General features: G+C 53.1%; 1 protein-coding gene across 12 annotated transcripts in view; it reads right to left on the minus strand.

The window, feature by feature from the left end:
* The window catches only part of TNS1 (tensin 1), a 211,352-nt gene that overhangs the window by 179,763 nt on the left and 8,586 nt on the right, over nucleotides 1-23,003 (minus strand). For all 12 annotated transcript variants that reach the window (XM_063647941.1, XM_063647939.1, XM_063647938.1 and 9 more), the window contains exon 2: nucleotides 11,483-11,597. In XM_063647941.1, coding sequence (XP_063504011.1) covers nucleotides 11,483-11,597 — 115 coding nt within the window. The remainder of the gene's footprint in view (nucleotides 1-11,482; nucleotides 11,598-23,003) is intronic.

The following is a 23,003-nucleotide window of genomic DNA, read 5'->3' on the forward strand; positions in this document are numbered from 1 at the left end:
CGCACACACACACAGCCTCACACACACAGATTCATCCAAGAAGACCCCTGACTCAGGGCACCAACACACACAATTTTGTGGGACACCCTCAGTTGCAGCCTGACACAGATTTGTGGACACAGACATGTGAACAGATGCTCACATAAACTTCATGTGCATGACTTGAAACACACAGACACACACACACACACACACACACACACACACACAGGACTTGCTCTTCCTCCCATTACCAGAAGCTGGAATCAAATTTCCTATAAGGTTCCGGAAGCCTGGAATGTCCCCAGCCCTGCCGCCCCACCCCCCAGGGCTCTGGGACTCCACCAAGGGATTTGGTGACCTCCTTGCAGATCTCATGGGTGGGTGAGGGGTCTCCTGAGCTGGGTTTTGCACTGCTTTGGGTCTTGTTGGCTGCCCAGGACCTGCTAAGGCTGGGGGGTTAGGAACTCTGGTTAGAGAACTGGGGAGGGGGAGATAGGGGAGTGCCCTGACTCCAAATCCTCAACAGCCACAGCCCAGGACCACAGCCATCCACCTCCTTCTCCTGGATCTATTGCACCCCACCCCCTTCCAGCTTTGAACTAACCTGATTCTCAGCAGAGCACAGAAGGGGAGGTTGAGGCACAGATGAATGCCCGGAGCAGCCCAGAGAGGCTCCGGGGTTCCCCACACTAAGGCTTCTTCTGATTTGTCTGAGGCAGAAGGGGCTGGGCATGGGAAAGGGGGAGAAGCTGGGAGGCACACTGGGTGGTGCCTGGAAAGGGACCTTGGCCACTGGCCCTAACATGGGATCTTCTTCTCTCAGAACCTAGTCCTGGCCCAGCCCAGGCCTGTGACTCACCGGTGCTGAGCAAGGTTTTTCTGACCCCACCAGCCACCCAGCCTAGCTCAGGGACATCTCCACCCTGGCCACAGCAGGACATACTCCCCCCTCAGCCACACAAGCGTTACCCATCCCTCTGGCCTTTCTGCTTCTCCCTCTCCCTCAGCACCACCACCAGCCCAGGTAGCAACTCCCTCACTTCGCAAAGGTGTTCCCTCTTGGACACCAGCAGCCTCCCGTGCTCCACCCCATCCAAATAGAGGAAACTTCCCCTTTATGGGTCCAACAGTGTGGGCTCCTTCCAGGGGGACCTGCCTCTCTGTCTCTCCTACACACACACACACACACAGAGAGAGAGAGACAGAGAGAGAGAGAGGAGCCTGGTACACAGGAGAGGCTTAATAAATGTTTGCTGAGTTGGACCTGTCTGAAGATATCCCCTGTGGTTTATGTGCACCCCCATTTAGTCATGTACCCCCACTCTCAGATCGTTCCTGAGCTGTAGACCGCCACCTCAACATCTCGTGTTCAACCAAAAAGGCATCTCCAAGCATCGACCCCAGTCTAGACATGAGGGACACAATGGGGGCCGGGACTCCATCTCCCTCCAGCATGCTCCACGCACTGACAGTTCCCAGAGTGTCTCAGAGCCTTGGCACTTGCTGTGTCAGCTGCCTGGTACACTCCCCCTCACCCCAGCACCCCATCATTCCCTGGACCAAATCCCTCTTATCCTTCGAGAATCCACCCAAAGTCATCTCCTCAAAGAGGCCTCCCCTGACCACTCAAATTAGAGTAACTTTCCAATTATTCTTTTTCAGCACCCCGGTTATTTCCTGGTTATTTTCTGAAGTTGCCCTGGGTAACTTCTCTCTAATCTATCTCCCCACACTACACTCGGAGGGCAGGGAGCATGCCTGTCTCCTTCGCACTGTAGCCCCAGCAGCTAGGACAGTGTCTGCTTCAGGCCCATGAGACCATATAGCATCTTTGTGCAAACTAGAAGGAGGCCCATCCCCTGGGCAGACCAGCCCCGGGGACACACAGCTGGGCTCATGCACAGTGTCTTTGTGGAAATGGTGAGAAGGTGCCCTTTCTCCAGGCAGATGAGCCCTGTGCCAAAATGCATGGCTTGGTAGGCAAAGGGTGGGCTGACTCCTGTGCTCTCTCGGGTAGGCACCCTTGGCTGCGCATGGCCTGCCTGACTGTACAGGGCAGCCCTGCCTGTCACACAGTGGGCACACACTCAGCAAATGCCCTCAAGTGGGGGGCAAATGGAGAAATCATTAGGTAATTGCAATACGCTGTGCTGAGTGCTTCCTGTACACTGGAATGCAGAAAGCTTGTCCTTGGCAGCTCTACAGAGGGGAATGAGGGAAGACCACTCCCACCCCAGCTCCCAGCCCAGAAGACAAAAGCTTAGCAAACTGAAAGCAAGTGGCAGATGCCAAGCAGGACAGGCTTGGCCAAGCCCCCATGAATGGATATTGACACCTGCAGAAGCATCCGCCTCCAACCCCAAGGAGGCCCACTTGCTGAGTTTCCTCCAGGGAAGCCCCCTTTGCATGCCTATCCACCTGTCGCACATCTCCTCCCAAAGGGCAGTATGTCCTCCTCTTTAACTTGCATCTATCTTGCTGTAATCTCAAGTTTGGGCCTGTCAATCTGCTGGCCTCTCACTTTCAGATCGATGAAATATTCAGATGTGTTACAGAAAGGGAAACTGTGGCAACCAGCCTCGCAGGTAGCCGCCAATATTTCTTGCCTCTGCTACTCATCATGCCCTTCTGGAGTCCCGTCCCACACTAAATAGGGCTGATTTATGTAATCAATCAGATATTGTAGAAATGACAGTGTGTGACTTCTGAGGCTAAACCATAGAAGACACTTTGACTTCAGCCTTGGTCTCTTGGATCACTTGCTCTGGGGGAAGCCAGTGACCATGTCGTGAGAACACTCAAGCAGCCCTATGGAGAGGGCCATGTGGTGAGGGGCTGAGGCCTCCTGCCAATAGCCACCCCAGCTTGACAGCATTAAGTGAGCCATGTGGGAACTGGATCCTCCAGCCCCGGTCAGGCCTTCAGATGAATACGGCCCCAGTGATATCTTGACTGCACCTTTATAAGAAACTCTGAGCCAGAACCACCCAGCCAAGTCACTCATGAATTCCTGAGCCATGGAAACCATGTGGAATAATAATTTTGATTTTTTTCTTTTTTCCTTTTCTTTTTTTTTTTTTAGACATGGTCTTGCTCTGCTCTGTCACCCAGGCTGGAGTGCAGTGGCACAATCTCAGTTCACTGCAATCTCCATCTACCAGGCTCAAGCGATCCTCCCACTTCAGCCTCCCAAGCAGCTGGGACTACAGGCATGTGCCACCATGCCCTGCTAATTCTTGCATTTTTTGTAGAGAGAGGGTTTTGCCATTTGCCCAGGCTGGTCTCGAACTCCTGAGCTCAAGCAATCCTCCTGCCTGGGTTTCCAAAAGTGCTAGGATTACAGGAGTGAACCATGGTATCCAGCCTGTATTTATTTTAAACCACTAAGTTTACGGGTAATTTATGCAGTACTAGATCACTGATATCAGAACACAAGACCCATCAGAATGCAAAAGCCAAAGGTAGCAGATGCTGGGAACCAAGGCCAGAGGCCATCTCCTGGGTCCTACCTTGCCCCTTGGTGCCTGCAAACTCTCGCTTTAACTCCTTTCTCACTTCCCTTACCCTACAAAGTAATTAGTCATTGTGTCCCAGAAAGTAACTCTTAAGAGGCTAAGGTATTCTGTAACAGCCGGACTAAGACACCCCCCACCACCACCACCACCTACCCCTTCCTCCCTTCAAACTGAGAAAGGGGAAAAACCCAGCTTCCAACCCTGGGAACATCAGACACTGCTGGGGAGACAGCCAGTCTGTGAGTGACAGGGACCAGTCTGTGAGTGACAGGGATGCTCACTACACAGGTACCATTTCTCATAGAAGGATGGGGACATGCAGGGAGAAACAAGAGCAGGAAAACCCCAGCCTTCTCCTCTCCTGAGTCCTCCCCCAGATACACATGTCAGGATGGGCCCCACCTGAGCAGATCATGGCCTCCCAGCTCCTACAGAAGGTCCCGAAATTACAAACCCACCCATGCACCCTCCTGAGCCAGTGACCCTGTCCAACCGGAGCTCCATGGAACCCCAGGAGCCCCATCTCTGCCCACAATGTCAGCACTGCCCCTGCACAGCAGGGCCCAATGGTGGCCTGAGAGGGAGCAGAGAGCCCCTTAGTGGGAAGGGGCCCTTAGATTACTCTGCTGAGGTGAAGAACTGCACCCCCAGCCCTTGGCCCCAGCTCCCTCCCCAGCTGGGCTGCTGGTACTCTGTCCTGGGGTTGCTTCCTGCCTCTCGGGAACACAGGAAGCCAACATTGTTGGGATCTAAATGGCCTTTTCCTCCTGGACTTGGGTCGGAAAATGAGCACATAGCCTCACTGTGCACCTGACCCCGGCGATAACCACTCACATGCCCGGTCCGGCTTCAGCTCCTTCCCTGGTCGGCACAGAGGCACAGGCCTGGCCACCTGCCTGCTCACCGGCCACTCAGCCTGCCCTGCCAGTTCATCTCCAGGGCCTGGGCTGCAGGTATGTGGTGGTTAATTTAATGAGTCAAATTGTCTAGGCCACAGTACCTAGATATTCAGTGAAACATTATTCTGGATGTTTCTGAGAAAGTTGGTTGGTTTTATTTTTTAGATGAGACTCACATTTAAATCAGTAAAATTTGAATAAAGCACATGACCCTCCATAATTTGCGTGGGCCTCATCCAATCAGTTGAAGGCCTTAATAAAGAAGACCGACCTCCCCAAGCAAGAAGGAATTCTGCCAGCACACGGCTCTGGACTCGAGCTACAACAGGCAGGGGTACCCCGCCTGCCAACCTACCCTGCAGATTTTGAACCTGCCACAGCTCCACAATCACGTGAGACAATTCCTTAAATAAATCTCTATCTTTTTTTCTACACACATCCTGTTGGTTCTGTTTCTGCAGAGAACCTTGACTGATACAAGGTGTCTCAGGGGATGGTCAGGGGATATGGTGTGGCTCTGAAGTAAGAACAGGAAGAAACCTTCCAGATCAAGCTTGTCCAACCCGCAGCCTGCAAGCCACATGTGGCTCAGGATGGCTTTGAATGCGGCCCAACACAAATTCATAAATTTCTCAAAATATTATAAGATTTTTCTTTTGCAAGGTATGGGGGCATATAAGATGGCTTCTTATATGCACCCAACTCTTTCTTTCTTCTTTTTAGTCTTTCTTTCTGAGACAGGGTCTCGATCTGTCACCCAAGCTGGAGTGCAGTCCTGTGCTCATAGCTCACTGCAGCCTCGACCTCCCCAGGCTCAAGTGATCCTCCCACCTCAGCCTCTGGAGTAGCTGGGACTACAGGTGTGCACCACCACACCAAGCTATTTTATTTTTTTATTTTGTGGAAAGATAGGGGTCCTGCTATTTTGCCCAGGCTGGTATCAAACTCCTGGACTCAAGTGGTCCTCCCACCTCGGCCTCTTTTTTTTTTTTCCCCCAAGACAGAGTCTTGCTCTGTCACCCAGGCTGGAGTGCATTGGCATAATCGCGGCTCACTGCAACCTCCACCTCCCGGATTCAAGAAATTCTCCTGCCTCAGCCTCCCGAGTAGCTGGAATTACAGGTGCTCTCCACCATACCCGGCTAAGTTTTATGTATCTCTAAGTAGAGAAGGGGTTTCACCATGTTGGCAAGGCTGGTCTCAAACTCCTGACCTCATGATCTGCCTACCTCGGCCTCCCAAACTGCTGGGATTACAGGGGTGAGCCACCACACCTGGCCCCATGATGAGATTTTTTTGTGATTTTTTTTTTTTTTTTTTTTTTTTAGCTCACCAGCTATGGTTAGTGTTAGTGTACTTTATGTGTGACCCAAGACAATTCTTTTCCCAAGGTGCCACAGGGAAGCCAAAAGATTGGACCCCCTGTTCTAGACCATCCCATCCAGTAGTGTTCAAACTTTTATTTTTATAGCCAAATTCCTCAAGCAGATGGGCTCCTATGTGGAATCACAATGATGCTGGTTAAGATTCATTGAATGCTTGCTATATATCAGGCTCTGTTTGGAGCCCAGTATATATATATATATATATATATAATCTCATTTAATCCCACAGTAACCTGATGAGGGAGGTACTGCTGTTTGTCCCATCTATTTTTTTTTTTTTTTTTTTTTTTTTTTTTTGAGATGGAGTTTCACTCTTGTTGCCCAGGCTGGAGTGCAATGGCGCAATCTCGGCTCACCACAACCTCCGCCTCCCAGGTTCAAGCAATTCTCCTGCCTCAGCCTCCCAAATAGCTGGGATTACAGGCACGCACCACCATGCCCGGCTAATTTGGTATTTTTTTTTAGTAGAGATGGTTTCTCCATGTTGGTCAGGCTGGTCTCAAATTCCCAACCTCAGATGATCCGCCCGCCTCAGCCTCCCAAAGTGCTGGGATTACAGACGTGAGCCACTGTGCCCGGCTTTTGTCCCATCTTAAAGTTAAGGAAACTGAGGCTTAGAGGGGTAAGCAATCAGCCCAAGTTCTCACTAGTAAGGGTCAGAGTGGGGATTTGAATCAGGACATCTAAGTCAAGGGCGGGATCACCATAGGATCCTGCCTCCTGATGGACTGAACTCCTAAAACCAGAGCTCCTCTGACAGGTGGGCAGGGGTCCCAGAGCCCTGACCGCTTAGGACTCCCTTGGATTCATCTCTTTCTTACCCTCTTTGGCCCCTAAAGCTCCTCCAAAAACCTTACAGCTCCTTCAGAACACAGTTTAGAGCCTCTAATCTCATTAAATAATCCCACCTCCTCATTTAGAGAAAAGGGAAAGCCAGACCCAGAGAGGTTAAGCATCTCACCTGGGGTCACACAGCCAGGTTGTATTAATAGCAAGCTAGGGCTAGAAACCCAGGGTCTTCCCACCCTACCAGGCTACCTCTGGTGGCTCCAAGGAGGCCCTCAGACACAGGGCAGAAGCTGGGTTCCCCAGTGAAGTAACAAGGGGAAAGAGTTCCTAGAAACAAGGTTTCCCCAAATCCAGTGGGTGCCGGCTTCTGCATAGGCTTGTCCCATTAAAGGACAGATTGTCTTTCCAGGTGCATCCTTCCCTAAGGAAACTGCAGGTGACTGTCCCCCATTCCAGGCTCACCAGAGGCATTGAGAAGGGAAGTTATCCAAGTCTGGGCCCCAGATCAGGCCCTGATGGCAGCCCTCGGGCTGCTGAGCTGCCATCCTGGTCTCTTCCTGTGGGTTTCGGCGTGGTGGGAGGTAGAGCCCTTGAGCAAAGCTCTGAGTCCACACAACCTCCCTCTGGGGCCCCCAGTGCACATGGACTCCCATAGAGCACTTCCCTAGGGACCTGTGGGAAGCTGACTATTTGGACTGAGGAACTCCTATACATCCCTCAAGACCCAACCTGCACATGCCTTCCCCGCTGAAGCCTGACAAGAACATCTCTACTGAGTCAGAGACGGCCCTCCACAGACACACACACACACACGCACGCATGCACCTGTGTCAGCTTTGGCACCATGCTCCATGATTGTCTGACTGTGTCTGTCTTCCCAGGTAAGGGGCTGGCTCTCAGCACCAGGACCCAGCACAGCATCTGACCCAGAGGACAGCTCAGTTCATGATTACCAGGTGGCTGCATGGAGCGCGGAGGAGGTGAGCAGCAGCCTGCGTGGGGGAAGCTATCCTACCTCTGCAGACTCCAACCAGGGAGTTTTCCAGGCCCTCCCCACTGTCAGGGCCTCAGCAAGTATTCTTGGTCCAGCCCTCTTAATCATAGATGAGGAAACTGAGGCCTGAGCTATTATTTGACTTATCCGAGATCACAGAGGTTGTGAGAAGCAGGGCCAGAAGTAGAGCCCAGGCCACTAACAACGCCCCTGCACCTGTTCTCCTGCCATTGTGTCATCTGTCTCTGCATCTTTCACATGGAGCCTGCATCCCTAGCACGAGGACCCATGTTACAGGCACACAGAACCTCAATGCTCCTCACAGCAGCCCCCCAGAGACCCAGGACAGGGTTCATATGCAGGAGTTCACAGGAGTTCACGGGTCCGGCGGAACCCCTTTGCCTGTACCTCTATGATGCCAGCATGTCCACCCTCTTAGTTTCTTATCTGCCTTATTCATCTTTGAGTCTTCCAGAACCAGGACCAAACCCCGGGTTCCTTTCCTCTCTTTCCCACCTCTTTTGGCCATATTACATCAAATGGGACATGCAAAGGGAGGGAAACAGAAGAGCGGCCCAAACTATAGGTCCAGGCAACCAGGGGGAGACAGGCCAAACGCCCCAGTGTCTCCAGATCTAAAAGAGCTTCCTCACTGCCCCCTGCCTCCAGCAGAAGTTTCTTCAATGTTGCAAGTCCCATGGAGAATGGGAATCCAGGGCCTTGACATTCCATGCGCCCCACCCCACCTATCACCCAGAGCCACTCATCAAGAGAGTTGCCATGTTCTAGCCAAGACTTGAAGGCTGAGAGCAGAGCAAACCCATTGGGTCGGGCTCAGTGAACAGACATGAGCTGGAGTTTGGTCCACACATGCCCCCTCAGCCAGGGAAAAACCCATACAACCATATCGGGTGGCCCTGGATGGGTGGGTAAATGGATGGATGAGGGGAACTATCAACCTCATGCCATCATGAGTTCCTGACTCCAAAGCACAGACAGTGGCTTCACTCCTGCATCTCCCACCAGTGAACCCAGTAGCCCCAGCCTCTTCCCAAGCCTGGTGATCCCAGTCCCTTTGCTGAGGCTGCACACATGACCTATAAAGTCAGGAGCCTTCCTCTCTTCTCCCTACCCGGGCCTGGCCCCTGCACCTTCCATGGCCCAGTCCTGACACCTGCTGGTCCTGCTACAGTGTAGCCCTGGCTTTCTTCCCACCAAACTCCCCACCCTCCAGAGCCCAGCCAGAGCTGCCAAACCAGTCTGTCCACCCACCCTCCCCTCCGGTTCACACCAGCAGAGCCAGGCTTAGATCTAGGTGAAACCAGGGCCATGTCTTGCTCACCCTGGGAGCCTTCTGTTCACATGGGGTCAAATCCTCTCCTCAACCCAAGCCCTCAGGCCAGGTCAGCTGGGGAACCTAGAGCTGTGGAATGTGAGGGCCACCGGGGACTGCAGCCAGAGATATGCCCAAGGTCACACAGTGAATGTTGGCAGGACTTCCTTCTGCCCCTACCACCAGGCTGCCTCGTATCACCATATTGGGAGTCCCTGGGGTGACTGGAAGACACTAGGGAAGGAAGGAACCATGGGGAAGGGCCAGGGGCTAATTTATGCATCCTCGCAGGGCAGGGTGTGGGGCTGTTACGCACAAAATGCAAAACTTTACCTCTAGCAATGCTGTGACTTCTCCCGTGGTTCCAACCCTAAACTGCCAGCAAGTCCCAGCCAGACCTCTTGGGAGGAGGGTGACACCACGTGGCTGATTTTGGTATTGCACAAATCCTGGTTAGCCACTGTCCCTCCCCCTGAGAGTCCACGTCCTGAAATCCCCACTCGGGCCCCACTCCTGGGTGCCTTGGCAAGCGACGTGACCACTGTCAGCCTCATTTTCCTCCTCTGTAAAACGGAGATGACACCAGCACCTTTTGGGGGGTGTGAACATCAGATGAGGTCATGCCTTTGAGTGCCCAGTCTGCAGTAAGTGCTTTAGAAATTGTTCAGTGGGCTCTGAGGCCCAGCCTCCCAGCCTGCTGGGACTTTGACATGGAGGGAGGGGCGAGAGAGAGAGAGGCCAGGGAGAGAAAGCCTCATGGGCAAAGGCTCCGGGCAAAAAGGGCATGGCCGGCTTGGCATATTTGACATGCCCAACATAGTGAGGAGTCATGTGAGGTGCCAGTGGTTTGAACATGGAGTCGGGAGCAGAGGAACATGCGGCAGAGAGCTGGGCAAAGGCTCAACCCACCAGGCCTGGCAGCCGGGGAAAGAGGTCTGTACTCTGTCTTGGGGATTGTGAGGGACCCCCAAGGCTTTAAGCCAGGAGCTGACATAATTGGGTTTATGTTTTTAAGTCCCACTGGAAGCTGGTGTGGAGGGCGGGTCACAGAGAATAGATCAGGAGACAGGAGAAGGCAAAGGTGACTCAGTCACCAACATGAGAAATGACGACAGTGGAATTGGGAGGGGATGATGCCAAGAAGCTCAGGGACTCCAGCTGTCCTTGGGAGGCCCTGCAATTGGTGGGACGTGGGGGTGAAGGAGAGGGAAGCATCAGATGGGGCAACGGGGTGAGTGAAGGTCTCAGCCACTGATATTGGATGCAGGGAGCTCCCGCTGATTTCACTGTGTGATCTGGGGCAAGACACCAACTTTTCAGGCAATAACGACAGCCAAGCCCCAGGCCATTCCAGGAGCTCATGAAAATAGTGATTGAAAAGCCTGGCAGACAACAGATCCTCCGCTGAGTCTGACTCAGGGCCTCTTAAAGTTGCCTCTGAGCTGCCACAGGAGAGGGCTGGGGCGTCCTTTCTTTGCAGAACTCCCAGTGCCAAGCACATGCCACCCACACGACTTCCACACACCAACCACATCCCATCCACATGCCTCAAAACACGTCAGCCATGTGACCTCAATGCACCTGCCACAAACACTCCACACAGCTTCTACATACAGACCACATGCTATCCACACACCAGCCACACACCCTCAACACACATCATCCACACGCCATCCACACACCATCCACACACCCTCAGCACGCATCATCCACACGCCATCCACACACCATCCACACACCCTCAGCACGCATCATCCACACACCATCCATACACCAGCCACACACCCTCAGCACGCATCATCCACACACCATCCATACACCAGCCACACACCCTCAGCACACATCATCCACACACCATCCACACACCCGCAGCACACATCATCCACACACCATCCACACACCCGCAGCACACATCATCCACACACCATCCACACACCCTCAGCACGCATCATCCACACACTATCCACACACCAGCCACACACCCTGACCACAATCTCCACATGCCACCACACACCAGCCACACACCCTCAACACACATCATCCACACACCATCCACACACAGGCCACACACCAGTCACACACCCTGACCACAACCTCCACATGCCACCACACACCAGCCACACGCCCTCCAAACACATCATCCACGTATCATCCACATGCCAGCCACACACCAGCCACACACTCTCAACACACATCCACACACCAGCCACACATCCTCAACACGCATCATCCACACACCAGCCACAAGCCAGCCACACACCCTCAACACAACCTCCACATGGCACCACAAACTAATCATGCATCTTCCACATGCCACTGACATGCCACTCATATACCTTCTTCATGCCATTCATCCTCATACAAGCTGCATGCCATTTCCGTGCTACCCTCCACCTGCCATGCCAACCACATGCACCCACATGCTTGTCATCCAGTGAGCTCAGCATCCTCCACCAGATGAGAACAAGGTGTCAGGTTGGGACCCCAAGGATGTGTGCACAGCAGAGTCCCAGCCTGGCCCAGGCCCAGCCATCTCATTACCCTGATGGGTGCTCCCATCCCCCACAGCCCAGCCAGCTGCTCACCTTTGCAGGTGCAGCCTTCCTGGGTGATGACCTGGCGGCAGATCCCACAGGGCTTCACCTTCTTGAAGGTCTTCACCTTGAAGCGGTGTGTCTTAGGGGCCTCCAGATCCTCTGGCTGTGGGAGGAGAGGCACAGAGTCAGCCCTGGGTAGAAGGCTGGGGTCCTGGGGAAGGAGTAGAGGAGCCTGGGGGAGAGGTAGGCAGGGACAGGGAAAAGGATGGCAAGAGCCCCTCAGGGTCCAGAGGAAGGAGGAGGGCCCAGGGACAGAGAAAGGTGTGGGGTAACAGGACATTCATCCCAGACTCAGGTGGGGCCCGTGGCCTGAGTCCAGACAGCAGCTAGAGAGTCCAGCTCCAGGGGCCTGCAGCCTCCGCATGGCTTCCTACCTTGGCTTTTTTCATTTATTATGAAGGCATGGCTCACACACAGCAGACTGCACTCATTTTAAATGTATCGCTCGATACGTTCCACACATACACCCCACAGAGCTACATCCCCGAAGACTCCCTCATGGCTCCTCCCAGTCAGTGTCCCCTCACCCCAAGGTTAATACTACTGTGGCTTCCATCACCAAAGAGTCATGGTGCCAGATTTTTAAACTTCCTCAAGATGGAATTTCCAGTGCACAGTCTTGCGTTTGGCTTTCTTCACACACCATGAATCTGAGGTCCCTTTGGGTGGCTGCATCCAACGCAGCTCCTCCTTTGTCCCTGCCGTGTGCCGTCTCATTGTGTAGATGCAGCTGGTTTATTTGTCCACTGTACTGCTGATGGGCCTTCGCTTCTCTAAACCATGGCCCCACAATGCCATTTCCCCTCATTCTCTCCCCATTACACCCTCTCCACCATCCCCTGCCCCAGCCCAGAAGGCTTCTTCCATCTTTATTTTTATTTTCAATTCTTTGCATTATGAAAACACGGAGATGTGACTATCCTTTTTTAAACGACACCACCTCATGCATGAGAGGCAGGCTGGTGGCCCAAGCCTTCCTCTGAGCCTGACTTACCATAAAGCCCTGGGTCAGTCACCACTCTACCACTACCACAGGCCTCAGTTTCTCTCTCTGGATGGCACCACACCCCTGGAGCTCTGCAGTCTGTCCTTTGAAACCACATATGGGAACACACTCTAAGATGCAAAGCCCTACACAGACACTGCCCACCTTGTGGGCCCCACTGCAGGGAGGGGGAGCCTATTCAGAGGACTCCCCACAGAAAGCATCCCCTGCCCCAGGCACTCACCCTGGGGTCTAACCTGATTCCCTTCCCAGCTGTAGCAGGAGAGGGCAAGACACAGACACCAGCAGCTCCCTCTCTCCCCTCTCCCAGGCACAGACCTCTCTGACACCCCTCCACACATGTGGGCACACACACAGAGACACGATCTCAGCCCTGCAGTGTGCAGAGCAGGTGGGAGGAAAGTCCACTCATTCCTGTTCCCCTCCTTGCACCTGCTCCAGAGCCCTCTGGGTCTGAAATAGAGGCTGGAGAGGAGGACTGTGAGTCCAGAGGAGGGAGAATGATGGTATCCCACACACAAGCCAGCGTGTCTAGGACTCCTATCTGAAGACACTGCACAGGTGAGTCCTGAGTGACAGAGACTAAGCCGTAGAAACACAGAGAAAAACAGACAAAATGAGACCGAGTCAGAGGAAGAAAGCCAGAAAGGCAAAGGCATAGAAAGAGAGGGGAACAGAGGGAAAGAGAAAAGGACAGGGGAGAGAGAGGGGTGCGGGAAGCAGACAGGACAGAGAGAGAGAAGCAACAGACAGACAGAGAAGAAAGAAAGACCAAGATAAAGGCAGACAGAGAGAATGAGAGAGATGAGACAGAGACACGCAGAAACTAACAAGGGGGTCAGAGGATGAAAGAGAGACAGAAGGACACAGGCGCTCCCAAAGGCCAAATCTAGGAAGATCAGAGCATCAAAATACGTGACGATAGGAATGGCTTAAATGCGTCTTTGCTGACAATCAGAAATACAGTCATCGCCACATAAAGACAGTGGTCCCATAAACTTATGATACTGTATTTTTAGTGTCCCTTTTCTACATTTAGATATGCTTAGATATACAAAAACTTACCATGTGTTATAGCTCCCAGCCTACAGCATTCAGTGTGACATGCTGTGCAGGATTTTAGCCCAGGAGCTACAGGCTATACCATACAGTAGCATAGGTGTGCAGTAGGCTGTACCATCTGGGTATATATAAGTACTCTCTACGGTGCTTGCACAATGACAAAATCCCCCAACAACACATTTCTCAGAATGTATCCCCATTGTTAAGTGACTCATGACTGTAACTGAATAAACAAAGTTTGATAAGGCACAAGATATTTACATCATCTCCAAGCACCTCCCCATATCATACTTAGAAATTACAAAGAGGAAGAAAGTAACTTTTCCTGGCTTCCTCCACTTTAATCAAGTGATCAAAGTTAACATCACTGCAATGGTAATGGGATGATGAAGCCAAGCTGGGAGCAGGGGTGCACTGAGAACAGACGTCACTTCTGTGGTATCCCAGCCAGAAAGCCTCAACCTGAATCTAATCATGAGGAAACATCAGGCCAACCCAAACTAAGGGACAACCTACACATTAAACGTCTTGGAATCTCTGAAAGTGACAAGGTCATGAAAATCAAGGAAAGGCTGAGGAGCTTTCCAGACTGAAGGCAGCAAAAAGACTTGGCAACCGAAAGTAACGGCAGCTTCTGAACCAGGTTCTGTTGATGCCCACAAGGACATCACTGGGACCACCAGTGGGGCTTCCCTGGGTCTAGACTGAATGGTAGTAAGGTATCCATGTCAGCTTCCTGATTTTGATAGCGGGGCTGGTCAGGTAAGAGAGTCCTTGTAGAAAAATCAGGAAAGTATTTAACGATGGTGGGGCATCATGTCAGCAACTTACTCTCAGAGTGCTGGAGGGGACAAATGTTCTTTGCACTGTATTTTCAACCTTTCTGAAGTTGGTTAGAAATTCAAAGAGAGAAGCAGACAGAGAAGGCAGGGATGGGGGAGCAGAGACAAAAGCCCAGGCTAGAAGTGGGGACTGCTGAGGGTGGGAGCCGGAGCCCAGCAGTGGCCCCTGGTGGTCAGGGAGGCCTCTGCGGGGTAGATCCAGCCAGCCACCTCCTGGGTTCTGATATTCTAGAGAGCTAGGTTCTAGGAGCTTTGGCTGGGGCTGGGGTGAGGGTGGGGCAAGGTACTGCCCAGCTCTGGGCCTCACTCTCTGACCCCCATCCCACAAGAGGGGCAGGTAAGTCTCCTCTGTTCACCTGTCTCACCTCCCCTGGTTTCCGTCTCGGGCCTGGACTTGGGGGACTTCCCTTAGATTTCTGCCACAAACATTCCAGGGAGGGGGCCCTGGTCAGTGTCAACTGCAGCAGTCCAGGCCTGGTGTGGGAGGAGGTGCAGAGAGGGGACCTGGGGTTCAGTTTAAGTGCTGTCTGGGGGAGGCAGAAAGGAAACCCTAAAGCCAGCTCTCCCGGTCCAACTCTGGCAACCCACACGCCTGTCTCTCCCACCCCACAAAGTCAGGCAAAGCTTCCCATTGCCGCTTACCCGGCAAACTTCCCTCCCTATGCCCCATATCCAGCCCTTTTCCCAAAGCCTAGGGATATAGGCCTTCTTCCCAAAGCACAGTTGGGGCAGCAGAGTCTCCCAGAAGAGAGCCCTGGCAGCGCAGTGACCCCATGGGTGGCATGTGCAGCCTTCCAGACCAGCTTCTCCCAGGGGCCCCAGTTTTGCCTGCCCTGCCAGCCCAGCCCCAAGAAATCTGAGTTTACAAAATATTTCCCCCCTGGGGCCTGGAGGGCAGGGATAGGGCTTCAGGTCCATCTCTGCCCTTGCTCAGGCCTCTCTAAGCAGCCACAGGGGATGCCCCAGGGCACTCCTGCCCCTCAGCCCTACTGGATCCTGGCTCTGGCTGAGCGAGCACTGGGGGAGGAGTCTGGAGACCTGCCTTCTAGGCTCTGTGGCATTGAAAATATCGGAGACCTTTCCTGAGCCTCACAGTCCCCAAATGAAAATGAGGAGTTTGGACCAGACAGTCTGAATGTAGAGAGAGGGGGAAATGACACAACAGTCCCTTTGGAATGAAGGGACTGAAAGTGATGGGGGTGGGACTTGCAGATGATTCAGAGAGTGGAATGAATGAGGAGACATCACTCCGCCAAGGAGGAGGCTGTGAAACTCTGGTGGGAGCGAGGGACTAGCTCTGCCACCTCCAGGCAAGTGGCCCCCAGGCTCTGCTGGCATCCACTTAGTTCCACTGTAAAACAGGGACACTGAGTTGATCTTGTTAAAACAGCCATCCCATAGGTTTGATGTTCCCAGGATGCTAGAGGAGAAAGTCTAGGGTCAGTTAGCCACCTATCCTCAAATATATGAAGGAACAGTTATTGTAAGTAGGCACCAGACATCATCTGAAGTTCAGAAGGCAAAACCAAAACCAGTGGGCAGGCACTGCAAGAAGGCATAATGAGACTCGGTGGGAAAAAAAATTAACAATCAGATGCAAAAATATGGGCTAAGAAGAAAAGCGGGGTGCCTGATACCTACCCAGCCCTCCCCCCGGGTTGTTTTGCAGGTACAGGCAGAGGATGTAACCAAGCACCAAAAAGTGCAAAGTGCTTTTCAAGGGTAGTGGCTTGTTATGACAATGATAGTCATTTTTCCTGACAAGTGGCAGACGGCCTCACGGAGCACACCCCGGGCCCTTCCTTTGCTGGCTCCAAAGGAACCTACCTGGGGAAAACTCAGGGGCAGAAGGAGACACAGCCACAGCTGGGAGCTGCCTGGTCTCTCCACACCCCCACCCCTCAACCCCCGCCTCTCTCAAAAGCCAGGGCCCAGAAAAGGGGAAGGGCTCCAGCCTGTAAGTCCTTCTTCTCCTCCCTCCAAGCCCAGAGCTCTAGCCCCCACCCTGCGACCAGCCCACCCAGCATCAGAGGGCTTTCGTGGCCCTCGGGGCTTCCTCTCCCTTCCCTCCCTCCATGCAGCCCAGCTTTCCTGCCCGGGCCGCCCAGCCAGAGGGGTGTGGCACATCTGGCTTGGACAGCCTTGGCGAGAGTCCTTGGCCCTCGGGTGGGAAAGTCTGTTTGTTGGTTCCTCCCTGCCCTGTGGGGGCAGAGCAGCAGTGAGGGTTGGGTGGTGATGAAAGGGGGTGATAGACCCCAGGGTCCCCAGCTCCTGAGCTCCTCCTACAAAACTGCCTCAGCGCTGCCTCCCACAAGCCTTCCTGTGGCCAAAAAGCCCTCGATGATGTGGGGAGAGGGCCACAGTCTGCAAGCCAGGGAAGGGGATCACCACACACAGGCCTAGGACAGACTCGGGAGGTCAACTCCTGTCGCACTCACTCAGCCTCCTGGCCATCCACTGCCCCATGCCCCGTCACCCTTAGGCTGGGAGGCCTGGTGGGCATCCAGTGTTGTTTATGTGGGGAAGGCTCAGATCCCCAGTGGGGCTGCAGGCTGGCTTCTGGGAGTCCCATGGGCATCTCAAATCCCAGCTTCCTCCAACCCCACTTCACCTTTACACACACAAATCCCCCACCCCCATGCCCTAGCCATGTTCTTGGCCTGACCATGTTGTTGGTCGCCCCGGGTGGAAAGCTCTGAGTCACTCTCAACTCCTCCCTGCACCTCCCCCACCCCCAACTAACCAGTTGCCAAATCCTGTGAATTTTGCCTCCTAAACATTCATCATCCTGTGCTTTCTAATCCTACTGCCTCTACCCTATATGAGGCCTTGGCACTTCTCCCCAGGGCTGTTGCAGCAGCCTCCTGGGCCCCGACACCAGGCTGCTCCCACCCATAGCCCCTAAACAGCCTCCCAGGATCACAACTACAGTTCTGTAAGGTCTGGCACCTCCACTCACCCCAAATGCTGCCATGTCTTCCCAGGTGTCCAGAATAAACCCTGCCCTCCCTGGAGCCAGCTGGAGAAGAAGTATTGGTCCCTACCCAGCCCACCCTGCCAGTCCCAATCCCCAAGATCCACTTCCCATCTCCCTGCCCTGTGTCCACCCAGGCTGCTCCACACTCCCCAGCCACCCACCACCCCCCTGCACCTCTAAGACTCTGCCCAGAATGCCCTTCCTCCCCTCTTTCCTTGTCCAGCTTCTAGGCACATTCAAGGGCCTGATTCAAACCTCATCCTCTCAGCAGGGGTCTTCCCAGATACCCCTGGACCCCTGTCAGAATCCATTTCCCCACCCGCTGTCTCCTCATTTTAGTTTGAAAAGTGCAAAAGCTTCGGAAAAGATGAACACGCATGTTCCCTTCTCCTATGATCACACTCAGAAATTCAGCATCAATACAATCCCATTGTCTAATACAGTCATTCTACTGCCCCAAGAATGTCCATGAGAGCTGGGGCATTGTTTTCATTTCCATTTCGGATTCAGGACACAATCAGGATCCTGAACTGCCTTTAGTGACTGGGTCTCTCATCCTTTAACCTAGACACGTTATCCACCTCTCATTTTTCTTTCTGACACTGATGTTTCTAAAGGTTACAGGACAGATGTTTTGCAGAATGCCCCTCGATTTGGATTTTGATCATTTCCTCATGCGTCAGTGCAGGCTAAAATTCTAGGGGGGAATATGATTACCTCAGTGTCCCCTGCTTTTCCCAGTCGCTCTTTCTTTGAGCCTACCGCAGTACTTGCTGCAGTCTAACGGCCCCTGCACTTGTTACCTGGGCAAAGTGCTTAACTTGCTCTGCCTCACTCTACTCATCTGTTCAATGGACCAATGACAGTCGCCTCCCATAGGCTGTTGTGAGGATGAAATGAGATCATGCCATAAAGTCAGTGGAATGGGGCCTGGCGCATGGTGAGCAGTGGTGAGTGATTTGTGTTGTCTTTTCTGTGTGTGTCAGACTACTTGCCAGGTAGATGTGTCAAACGCACATCTGCTCTGTGTCCTCTGCGTCTAGCACAAGTCTGAAGAATCACATGGGTAAAGTTACTGCCTGGCCTCTGTTTTCTATAGTGAAATTATTCCCCATTCCCATGAACCTACCCTCAGAAGAGAGAGAACATGGGGCTACACTTGTCACAAGCCAAGACACCAGGTGACCAGGTACTGTCATCTTCTGGCCGAGGAGATGCTCTTGGACTCCAAGCACCGGGAATCGCCAAGGAAGGAAGGAGGGCAGACAGCGACATTTCCCCGGCACTTCCCAGGCCACTGCCCAAGAGCCTTTAGCTCCTGACTCGGTTTCCTGAGTGAGATGAGTTCTCTCCATCAGCGTCTCTCTCTCTCTCTCCTCCTCCTTCTTCATGCAGGTTGCCCACATTTCTGAGCATCAAGCCCATTTTCTGCACTGAAACGAAATCACGTCCTGGCGTGGAAGGGCTCAGAGATGGGGCCAGACTGAGGCCCCATCAGTGGGGCCAGGCACTCTAGTGAGGGATTGGAATGGATTTCCTCATTTAATCCTCACAATGACGCCCTACACTGGAGTGAGGAACTTTACCAGGGCCTTTCCTCCATGGCCCTGGGCCTTGCTCTGTTGCCTGGGCTGGAGTGCAGTGGTGTAATCATAGCTTACTGTAGCCTTGACCTCCAGGGCTCAAGTGATCCTTCCACCTCAGCCTCCAAGTAGCTGGAACTACCAGCGCACACCACCATGCCCAGCTAACTTATTTATTTTTCATACAGACATGGTCTTACTATGTGGCTCGGGCCAGTCTTGAACTTCTAGGCGCAGGAAATCCTCCCTCCTTGGCCTCCCAAAGTGCTGGGATCACAGGTGTGACCACTGTGCCTGGCCAGATTCATCTTTAGATCTAGTTTAAAATTCACCTCCCTAGGAGTCTTTCCTGACACCTCCTCCCCACAGTCCAGGTTAGGTCCACCTTACATCCCCCAGAGGTTCCCTCTTGGTAACACCCATCCTGCTTGCAATCATGTGGCCAGTATGTGCAAGCAGCTTGAAGAGAGCAGGCCCTCCATAATAATCCGTGAAAAGGATGGAAAGGTGCGTGGCGGGTGTGGTTAGAAAGTCAAATGAGGCCGGGCGCGGTGGCTCACGCCTGTAATCCCAGCACTTTGGGAGGCCGAGGCGGGCGGATCACGAGGTCAGGAGATCGAGACCATCCTGGCTAACACGGTGAAACCCCGTCTCTACTAAAAATACAAAAAATTAGCCGGGCGAGGTGGCGGGCGCCTGTAGTCCCAGCTACTCGGGAGGCTGAGGCAGGAGAATGGCGTGAACCCCGGGGGGCGGAGCCTGCAGTGAGCCGAGATCGCGCCACCGCACTCCAGCCTGGGCAACAGCGAGACTCCGTCTCAAAAAAAAAAAAAAAAAAGAAAGCCAAATGATGGGATGCTTCTTCCATCACACAACCTCCCCAACACCATGCCCTGACCCTGGGCTGCCCGCCACGGTCCTCTTCGCTGACTTAGGGCTCATGCGTCATTCTTAGGGCTTGATTCTCACGGACCCCACATGCCCTGCCCCAAAGCAGTCCCAGAATGGAGAACCCTGGCAGAGGATGCAGCAGATGGGGTTGGAGTCTCGACTCTGACTTGCTGGGTAGCATTGAAAATGTGCCATCCTACAAGAAGCACTAACATTTCTTGAGCTCTTACATGTGAGAGACACTTTTCTAAATGTATGTGTGGATTAGCTCATTCAAAACCGAACAACCCTATAGGTAGGTGGGGAAACCAAAACACAGAGATGTGAAACTACTTACCTATGGTCATACAGCTGTCAAGTGACAGGCCCGGGATCCAGCCCAGGCATTGCACTCTCGACCAGCATGCTACACTTCCTTTCAACACTGCAGAAAAAAAGGGCAGTGCTCTTCCCAATTTTGTGCCTCACACATCACTTTGCAAAACTTTGCAAAAGGAGAGTCTTATTTCAGACTCTGGCGATTCTCATGCAGCCCAGCCTACCTCCCAAACCCACAGTCAGGAGGCCCTTACAGGTCAACCAAACTAGAGAGAACGAGTTCAGGACCAAAGAGTCAGATTGGGGTCTGTATGGCCGGAATTGTGCACAAGGAATCTAGAGCTCATGAGGACTCTTCTGTCAAAAATGTATGCTTAGCCCTGGGCAGGACACCAACTCCAGGAAACAGAATACATCATTGTCTGCAGCTGGATGTGGCCTTAGAGGATAGCATCCAAGTTTCAGCAAGGTCCAGAAAAGTCGAGTGACCAGCTTGAGACCACTCAGCTTGCTCAGGGCAGGGCCAAAGCTGCACTTGACCCCCAGCCCCTGCCTGGTGGCTCTTTCAGCCTCACCCTGAGCCCCTTCCCAGTTCCTGAGGACACAGCGAGCCCCTCTGGAAGGAAGGGCCTTCACCTCTAACTCCACCAGCACAACATCAAAAAGCCTCAATTGCTAGGCATGCAATTATTTTCTAAATAAACCGTACTTGAATATGTAATAGCAAATGGGAGCACTTGATGAGAAAATCAAGTTATGCATAATAAATAGCTCAGCTCCTCAGCTAATAAAGTGATTTTTATTCCTAGGGCTTGTTAAAACTATGCACTACAGATACATTACTTCTTAGATGACACAACTGCAGCTTTCCCCATACAGGAACATGTGAACCAATAGATGCAAGCACTCACTCTAGGGCACAAGAACTATCTCTGACAGATCCTCCCTGAGGCCACAGACCCAGCCAGTTCCTGGCCTCAGAGTAGCTGGTCAGAGTCCCTGGGTGGTCAGGAGACACAACCCAAGGAGTAGAGCCCTGTCCCATGACACCCTTCCAAGGGAGATCCTCCCCCAGCATCACGTCTGGGATACAGAGGATCCCAAGAACCAGGCAGGAGACTGTGGAGTGGGAAAGGGGCCAGCATTTGCTGAGCACCTACTGTATGCCTACATACCGGATCTTTTGATATCTATTGTCTCTTTCCCCACCCTAGCCATACAAGGAGTATATTATTCTCCCCACTTTACAGATCAAGAAACTGAGGCTCATGAAGGGAACTGCTTTACCAAGGCTGCCCATACCAAATGACGGAAATAGGGTTTGAGCCTAGTCCTGTCTGGTGCCAGGACTGCTTCCTCTGTCCAGTCCCTACTGCCCCAGTCTCTGGCCCATCCTGGCCATGGGCATCACAGCCAGCCTAGAAAGGATGGGGACTAGGAGAGGAGAGGAAAAGGAGGCAGGGGAGGGACACAGGCTTTTCTAGTCTTAAAGACACTCAAGGCCAGGCGCTGTGGCTCACACCTATAATCCCAGCACTTTGGGAGGCTGAGACAGGTGGATCACTTGAGATCAGGAGTTCGAGACCAGCCTGGCCAACATGATGAAACACCATCTCTACTAAAAACATAAAAATTAGTTGGACGTTGTGGCACGCACTTGTAGTCCCAGGTACTCGGCAGGCTGAGGCAAGAGAATTGCTTGGACCCAGGAGGTAGAGGTTATAGTGAGCCAAGATCATGCCATTGCACTCCAGCCTGGGTGACAGAGTGAGACTCCATCTCAATTTTTTAAAAAAATGAATACATAAAAATAAAGACACTCAAGGAATCAGCACTTACAGCTGCCTTGGTCCCCAGACTCCTCCCCCTATTCTCAGGGAGGGTATAACACCCATAGGGCACTCTACCTGCCAGGCACTGCCCTGGGGAATTGAATAGAAAATCTCACCCCTACCTCTCTGTACCCTGTTTCTCTGCAATCCTTATTTCACCCACGGGAAAGCAGAGGCTCACCGGGATGAGGCACTTTTCCCAATATCAGTCAGCTGAAGAGGTCTATAGAGCCCTCTCTCCAGTCACAGCAGCTCGTCACCCCTGGACGTCTACCTGCCGTCCTTCTTGTGTCACCCCTGGATGTCTACCTGCTGTCCTTCTTGTGTCACCCCTGGACGTCTACCTGCCGTCCTTCTTGTGTCACCCCTGCACGTCTACCTGCCGCCCTTCTTGTGTCACCCCGGACGTCTACCTGCCGTCCTTCTTGTGTCACCCCTGGACGTCTACCTGCCGTCCTTCTTGTGTCACCCCTGGACGTCTACCTGCCATCCTTCTTGCTGCAGAGCTCCCTCCTGCCTACCTCTGTCCTCAGCACAGAGACGAACCTGGCCAAGGCTCCCATTTCCCAGATGTCAACACCAGCCCAGTAAACCACAAATGCATCCTGTGTGCAGGCCTCCCCAGTCACTCTCAATCTATTAATCCAATCCATCCCAGCAACCCAGCCCAACATGCCACCCAAACCGCCTCATTCCGGGCCCCCTCCCCCACCCTTTCTTTCTTTGCCCAGAGGACACCTGGCCGCCCGAGTTTGTGTTCCCACAACAGCCCCCAGCATGGGCTTGCCTGGGCCAAGAGGGCCCTCCCGAGGACTGGCCAGAACAAGGAAAGGGACAGGAAAGGCCACATCTGGATCACAGCCCTGAAGCCCCCTCCCCCAAACCAGCCATCACTCTCTCAGAGCCCGACAGTAACCTCAGCCAGGGACGACTTCCTCGCCCTCCTGACCCCATGAATGCCTTTGCCTGGCCAAGACAGCCCCACAGGAGCCCCTCTG

The sequence above is a fragment of the Pongo pygmaeus genome, chromosome 11, assembly GCF_028885625.2.
Source record: "Pongo pygmaeus isolate AG05252 chromosome 11, NHGRI_mPonPyg2-v2.0_pri, whole genome shotgun sequence".
NCBI lineage: Eukaryota > Metazoa > Chordata > Mammalia > Primates > Hominidae > Pongo > Pongo pygmaeus.